The sequence below is a fragment of the Halyomorpha halys genome, unplaced genomic scaffold (assembly GCF_000696795.3).
Source record: "Halyomorpha halys isolate HHAL.00 unplaced genomic scaffold, Hhal_1.1 Scaffold330.1, whole genome shotgun sequence".
In the NCBI taxonomy this organism is placed as follows: Eukaryota; Metazoa; Arthropoda; class Insecta; order Hemiptera; family Pentatomidae; genus Halyomorpha; species Halyomorpha halys.
This window is the reverse complement of record NW_027111120.1, coordinates 494,110-502,797: the sequence shown is the minus strand read 5'-3', so window position 1 is coordinate 502,797 and position 8,688 is coordinate 494,110. Positions and strand designations below refer to the sequence as shown.

At 27.7% G+C, this 8,688-nt stretch overlaps 1 protein-coding gene across 1 annotated transcript in view; it reads right to left on the bottom strand.

Annotated features, from left to right (window-relative positions):
• Positions 1–7,787: 7,787 nt before the first annotated feature.
• Positions 7,788–8,688, bottom strand: part of LOC106681359 (ejaculatory bulb-specific protein 3) — a 4,393-nt gene continuing 3,492 nt past the window's right edge. The window contains exon 2 of the mRNA XM_014421635.3: positions 7,788–8,119. Coding sequence (XP_014277121.1) covers positions 7,950–8,119 — 170 coding nt within the window. The 3' untranslated portion in view covers positions 7,788–7,949. The remainder of the gene's footprint in view (positions 8,120–8,688) is intronic.

Here is an 8,688-nt window from a genome sequence, read left to right as displayed (position 1 = left end):
TCTTTAGACATATCAATATGCCTAATTTTTTTTACCTACTTATAAACATGTCCAATTTTAATCAGTTTTGCGATTTTATGTTCAAAATTATGATTTATGATGATACAAGAGGTTGAAGATATTGCAGCCCTCAATATGTAGTAAGGCGTGTTGGTTAATTTGGTGGCTTGACATTATTTTGTTTTACATTGAATGATTAATATTTTTTATTTTTTTATTTTTATTATTTATTTAATATAATTTACAACTGTACAAAATAATACAATAGGTAAATATGTTGTATGTTTCATATACACTTGAAAATCTTTGGAAGGAACCACCGATTGGTGCTACTTCAAACATTAATTTAAATTAGAAGATCCCGTGGCCATCTTCTTTTCAGACACCTCGGAGGATTATCAGGGATTGTTAAGGATGAAAGATTAAGAATTAATGGGTTAGGATGGGTAAGGAGTTTGGAATGAAAAGACCCATATCTGTTTTGGGTCTTTATTTGTTTTTAAATTCTAGACTAACAATTTATTTAAAAAAAGATATATCTTTTATTTTATTTATATTATGGTTATTAATTAGTTTTATGAGTACGGATGTTTTATACAATTGAAAATAATCACTAATATCGATTGATTTTCAACTCAAAAAAAAATATGCTTTAATTTAAACCAAAAAAACTAAAATGTGAAATCATCTCGCAACGAGATTTCAAGCATGAACTCCAGCAAGTTCATTACTTCTTCAATTTCTGTCGAGCGCAAAGCTCCATCATGTAAGGTTATGATGTATTGCTCCTTATACCAATTATGTTCTTCTTTTCTTTTAAGCAAATAAATGCTACTCGGGTATTTCATCTGTTTTAACTGAATAAATCTTAAATGGGTGCGACCGAAATATCTTCTACTATTAGTACTATATATATTTCTTAATAAACAATCAACTATACGTATCATTTTAGAATAATGAAGGAAATATAAGATACCTAAACATAATTTATTCATATACTTGAAGGCAACTATGACATTGGACCAAGGGAACCATTGGATCAGGAAATGGAATTCAGGAATATTCCCACAAAGTGTACATTCGTATGGTTCGATTAGCATATCAGGTATTATGGTGCGGTTTTTTTAAAAAAACTTTTTTAGCTAGTTTGTTTATAGTTTACTATTTATTACTAATAGTTATGCCATTACCTTATTTATTTATGGTCAGAGTTTCTTTGACCATACCCCAAAGTTCTAGGTTTGTTAGTGTATGGGGTAAATTAGTAGATATTTTTGAATAGACCTGTGGTCCTAGAATTTTCGTACGTGTTCAGAGAGAATAGCCACAGTTCTAATGTTGTATATAAATATTATATCAGTGAAGTTTTAATTAATTCATATAGCGGAAAAATTAATGACATATCTCTGAAAAAGTATCATTGCATCTGAAGGCAGTATTCATCTTTTCCGGTGACATATTTCCAAGAACTTAAACGTTCTTTAATTTAATTTAATTTCTAAAATTTAATTTAAATCATAATTTAACAACTTCAAAAAAGTCCTTTTTTGGTACCAAATACATCTTGGTTTGGGTTATTTCCTTCTCTGACAACCCACTGCTCTTGAACACGATAAAAAAGAAAAAGAGTAAAGTCAAAATTTACTACAAAAAAAAAAAAAAAAAAAACTAACAAAACTGACACTGACAAAAATTAATAGTGGATTAATCAACCAGTGAAGAAACGTTCTTTTGTAGTTACACTCGTCTACTATCTGGCCCTATATACCAACACTGGTATTAGACGAGTATTGCGGCGGTACATCATTGGTAATGATCGTCAAATATTCGTATGTCAAATACGGAAACAAACATTGGAAATAAATATTTTCCAATATATATTGGACCAGACTGGACACGAGTTTGAACCTTCCTTAAGGAGCAATGATAATTCCAATAAAAATTTGCTTGCATGACATATTCCCTAGTGAGAAGTGATGGATACGTAATATGGTAACCTATTACAGATACTTTGTGCATAATTGATCTTTAGGCAATATTGTTAGTAATATTTCTTTTATCAAACTACCTCTCCTCTCTTATCCAAGTTTTAAAACTTTTGAGTTATGATATATATTTTGAACGAGTTGGGTCGCAATAGACTATCCAAACAATCATTCTAAACCAAGGTTATTCCCACATAATTATTGTGTTTTGATGATAAATTTATTAATATAGCTATTGATTATATATGTAAATAAATTCGCTCATTGAATTCACCTGTCCTTGAAAAGACTGTCGGTTAAAAAAAATATAAAGTAAAATAAATTAGGTACTAATCTTGTGTTCGACTGTAAGAAACAGTTTAGTACTGAACGAGATAGGATTGTAGCTAAGGAACATTTGTCTCGGCTTAGTTCTGCTCTTTTAGACTTTCACGCTCTATTAATTAAAACTATTAAAACTCTAATAATTATATTTCATAGTAAATTTATAATGACTTTTCAACTATTTTTCTTTAAGTAGTAATAGTGTATCAATTTCTGATTATTTTATCATTAACCTTTAAATAAATAGAAAAGTTCTCACTGCATTCTTGTACGAACCGATACAATTTATTTTTATTAACCCGCACAAAAAAGAAAAATTATTTCCACTTAAATTAATTATTTGTTTAGAAAAAACAATATATCCATCTCTTGATAGTAAGCAGGTATTTATTTTGGTTTATTATTATTTTTAGTTGAAGAAATAAAACTGACCTAAAAAATAATACTCTTGAATAATTAATCTTTTAGTTATCAATTCAATTATTTTGATGTAAAATTATGATTACCTAAATTATCATATCTATTATACATATACATACATATTATCTATAGTTTCATGTTATAATTACATATGTTACGAAATACATCAATGAATGTGTTATTCAGATAAAATCTTTGAATGTACTTTTTGTGTTAATGTTTTAATATTCGGAACCATCAATTAATACTCCTTCCTAATAATAATACACAAAATATAGAAAATATTAATTATGGAGTATTAATTGTGTATTATTGAATGATTAATCATGTTAATCAAATAAAAAAAAATCGACATACAGAAAAAATATAACATTTTTCTTTTGTTCAAAAACAACTAAATAAACATTCTATCAACAAAGAAAATCACTCGAAACAAGTTTCTTATGTTAGCTATGTCCTTGGCAGTTGATAAAATCTTCATGAAAAAACTTATATACTTAATTCAGCCCAAAACGTGTGAAAATCTTTTAATAACTTCTATCTTTCGTATGAAAATTTGAAATTAAAATTTTTAAGAAAATTCACTTAATTCTCCTTCTATGTGTTGTTAAACCTCCATAAATAAAAATAATGAAATAATAGCTCTACTTTAATTTTAACTAATTAACTAAAACTTACCTTACCCTAAAGTAACTATGAATACAAAATCAATTATAGTGCTGTTCTGTTATTCAGCTGCTTTCTTCAGTGGCAGTATCATCAAAATTAAACTCCATCGTATATTTTCAGCAAAAATATAATTAGATGACAATTTCTTTCATAACCTTAATATCCTTCTCATCAGGAAAAGTTAAAAATAGATATTTGTACATTAGAAAGTAGCATTAAAATTGCTAATTTCGAATTCCTAGTCTTGTGGGTTGGTTACACGCTCATTGCTTATAAGCGTATTGCCTAAAAGGTATTAGAGCTTAAATGTTAATACTTGTAACAATATTAAAATAAGTAATAAATATTTAGATGAATTTTGATAAACGAAAAAGTAATTTGCCTTTTCGAGCTTCATCAGGACAAAAATAGAATGATATAGTAGATAAAACTAATGTTAGAGTATAGAAATGACATATAAATAAAAAAGATGTAAAGGTTGGGATATAAAAATGCTTCCATCTTAACAAACAAACATAAATCAAAAGGAAGTTATATTAGAAAAAAAGTATAAACTATGAGCATTGAACTGATAAAAAAATGTGTATTTCTGATCAGATCTATTAATTAACCAAGAAGATATATAAACTGACATATAATTAATAATGAACAGATAAATTAATATTGATATAGCAAATAATATGTATGAGTAACTTGTCTTTTTATACTTCCAACTTTACATCTCCTTTATTTACATATAACATTTAACTGTAACATTGACTTTACCTATTACATTATCTTTTTATTTTAGCCATGATGAAGACCTGCACGTCAAAACGTTGCCTATTCATAAATAGTTGAAAACTAATTTAATGTTCTCTGGACCATTTTCTAATTCACTTACGGTCAGACGTCTGCACTCGTATATAATTATTTTGGGCATGTTATTCCTGCATCCTCCTCCCCATTAAAATTGGAAATAGATTAAATATCATTCGAGATATTATTAAGTGATAAGAAATTTAGGACAGTTTTAGATTGGTGTTTAATTCTCTTCTAAGACTACTGTCAATATGGTAGAATAATTTTCATTAGATATATATTTAAAAAAAAAATCTTGGTGAAAGGACAACATTAAACAGGAGTCAAATAAGCTCTTATTTTTTCACTGTTGATGAATTCGTCATTTTCTACTAATTTGGATATTAATAACATAACAAATGTAAACAAAACGGTTTTTATTTAAATTGTAGTAGATCACACAGTATATGATAGTATAAGTGAGGCAAGAAGACTGTGCAAGTTATATTAAGTAGAAAAAGGGACAAAGGACCTGAAAGCTAGACAAAGAATTCTTGGTTTGGTGACCAAAGGAGAAGATTCCTCAAAACCGTGCAGGTATCAGATAAGGTATGAAAGGTGAAGTCCCAGTGTTGTAGAGACTATTAGAGTTTATTATTTATTTATATTTGTGAAAGGAGAAATAGTGTTGCCAGGGACAAGTGAAAGTTTTCATTTCAGGTATAAAATACAATGTAAGAAGAAATCTATAGAGAATAATTGTAAAGTTTGCTAAAACAGGGTTTATTTAGATAAACCAGGGAATGATCCTAATAATAACTTGTGACATTACCCTTAGTAAAATACCCTTTCTTTCTGATATTAAAGTAAGAGTTTCCACAAAACGAGCATCTCAATCCACAGATAACAATCTCATTTAGACCTTCAAATACCCATGATAGAAAAAAAAACCAAAAAAAAAAAACCTCAATTTGAATTATTTTTTCTTCACATAATGGAGTTTATCCATTTATGTCTATTTTATGTTTTAGAAGGATCCGAAAATATAAATAAATAAAATTGAAAACCATAGTTTTTTAATCTTTAATATCTGATTTTATTTTCAATTTAAATAAATGTTTGTCTATAAATTCCAACTCGTACATTTATTACATATTTTGGTGCTCGAATAGAAAACCACGTGGATGTTAGGGTTATCCGTAAAATGGCGAAAAAAACCTTGCATTGTGACCTTATAGCGTCCTTCCGGCGTATTCTGTATTTCGTCTTTGTTCCACTAAAGTACATTTATTTGGCCAATATTGATATTAAAATTCAATTAACTAAATGGATGATGACAAAAAATTGAAGGGAAATAAACAAATAATTTAATAGGATTGATGAACATTTGAGGGAAGACGGATGAAATACGGACATACAAATGAAAAACGTAAAGAGATAAATAAAAAATTAAATGATGTGAGTGAAAAAAGAGACAAAAAATAAAATGGATAATTTGTTAAAGACAATGATGGTTATAACCGTTGATTTCTGCATCTGTGGATACTGCCTCTTCTAAAAATTAAAATGAAAGACTTGGAAGCCAGGGAACCAGAATGAAACCCTTAGTGATAGTAAAAGAGCCGGGAAGAAAAATAGGCAGTTATCTCACCCCAATTTTTGATTGCTTTTATGAAAACTATGTAAAATTACTAGTCAAAATTGATAAGTCTGCCAAGTATAGGTTGGGAGAATAAAAAATGGCCACTGCTTCAAAACCTTAAAAAAACATTAATTTTTCATTCGGAACTCTATATCTTAAAAACTACCAACAAAAATAGAAAATCTAAGAGAACATAATTTAAAGAAAAGTAAATTTGCTGAAATATTAGCCCAAAATAGCTATTTACATCCAATAGTTCTCGATATATAGCTTTTTAAAAAGCAAAATTTCTTAAAAATCTACTGAAACATTAGTAGTTAGTTAATTTATTTTGAGAAATCTATATCTCAGGAACTATGTAACGTACGGATGTCAATTAGCACTAAAATTAAAGCTAGTTTAATGGACTATAAAGAGGTTTATGAACATTACCTTCGTAGGAATAGTAGTTTTCATGATATTTCCTAAAATGAATTGATTTATAGTTGTTCGGACAATAAATTTGATTTATGAAAAACGTTATTTCAGAAACCATTGGACGTACTGATGTCTGCCAGCGCTCAAATCAAGGCTAGTTAAATTTACTACAAAATAATTATTAATGTATATCGTTGTAGGAGTAGTAGTTTTTATGATATTTAACAAAATAAACTCACAAAACGTTAATTTCTAGTTGTTCGAATAAAATGTTGGATTTTTGAAAAAATATATCTCTAGATCCATAAAACGCACATATGTCTACCAACACTCAAAATAAAGGAAATTTAACTTTCTATAAAGTAGTTAATCACACTTATCTTTATAGGGGCAGTAGTTTTTATGATATTCACATATAAATATAAATTTGGCAAATGAAAATTTGTCCGAACAACTATAAATCAATTTATTTTAGCACATTTCATGTAAACTATTACTCCTACGAAGATAAACATGATAAACTACTTTATAGCTCATTAAACTAGCTTTAATTTGAGTGCTAATAGACATCTGTACGTCAAATGGTTTTTGAGATATAAATTTTTCAAAACAAATTCACTAACTACTGATCTTTCAGTACGTCCGATACAACATTTTTATGAAATGTTGCTCTTTAAAAAGTTATATCTCGAAAACTATTTAACGTAAAAAACTCTATTAGGGCTCATATTTTAAAAAAATTTACTCTTCCTTAAATGACGTTCTCTTAGGTTTTCTTGTGTTGTTCCTATTTTTTAAGATATAGAGCTCCGAATGAAAAATTATTTATTTTTATCGCTTTGAAACAGCCACCATTGTTTATTCCCCCTACCTATACTTGGCAGACTCATGAATTTTGACAAGTAATTGTACATAGTGTTTCATTAAAGTGATAAAAAATTGGGGTGAGATAACCGCCTTTTTTCTCCTCTTGGGCTCTTGTACTATGAGAGAGTGAACTTGTACTGACATCAACTTCCTCCATTAGTCATCAGTAATTGAAAAAGAAAAGTTATATAATCTTTCAAAGTGATGCCAAGGAAGAATTTGTCCAGTATGAAAATGTGATTCATGAAATTGAACTCAAAGAAGAAACGTCTTCAAGTATCAAGAGTCTAATCAAGCTCTCAACTTTAAAAATGATAAATTTATAAGTAGACAAAAAAGCAGACACGTCAGATCGATGTAATAAAGAACTCCCAGTAAATAGAATTTGATTACAAAAGATTAACGCATTTAAGCATTACGTAGATGTGTCAACAGAACCAATAATCCTACTAATAATATGAGTTCTACGGTGGCTATATAATCCTGGAGCATATTTGAAAGGATTGTTCCGAATCAAACATAAACTTGTGCTTACTGGCTAAACTGAAAGTTTGTCTAAGAATTCGTGTACACACATAATTCGGAATAATTGTCCACATGTAGCCAAAAATATTAATAATATTGTGGTAAATGCAGAATCAATACTTAAAGATAAGGAAAAAGTTTGATGAATCACATACAACGGATTTTAAACATTATATTTAAAGGATAGATTCCTTGATGTCATTTTTCGTTATTCATCAAGACTGAACAAAACTATGTTGTAATTTATAATAATTACTAAAATTAACTTCTATACTATGTTACTGTTTTGATCACTTTGTTATAAAGCTTATAATTGTTATTTAAGAAGCATATTTCTTCCTGAACACTTGGTCTGGATCGTAAATTTTCTCCAACTTCACGAAGTCCTCTGGTTTTTCCTCCAAAATTTGCTTCAGAAATTTAACGATGTTCTTCTTTTGTTTTTCAGAGCATTTCTTGCAGTCTGTTTTTATTATTTCTCCCAATATATCTGAAAAATAATTGTGAAACATATGAAACAATTTATATGTTGACAAAATATTTATAGATAAAAAAGTTAACAATAAATATTATGAACAACATTATTACTGTTGTTTGTTTTGTTCTTTTATTTAGTGGAGTTCATTTCTAAATTTACTAAACATCAATCAGAATAATTGAAGACAAAATTTCCTTAAGACTACATTAAACCCAAATTATTTAAAATAAAAAATATATTAGAATACATTTTTTATTTGAAATAATCTTACTGTATACATATATATGTTTTTTTTCAAAATTTTAATAATCATTGCCTATTTTTCAAACTTATTTCTACTCCTTCACGGCAGTCATATTATAAAAATTCATTAGTTTCATAAATTCGACTTTTCATATAAATCAAAAATTTGAAAATTTTTGACTTGATTTTTGTGGATATATTTTGTTCGTGGTTATGAAATAAATTCTTTTTTTTTGAGCTTTTGATAGATTTATTTATTGATAGATATTACAATCTGCCACACAGTTGTGGGCAATAGGTAATATTGATAAATGATCTCATACATACTAAACTAAAAA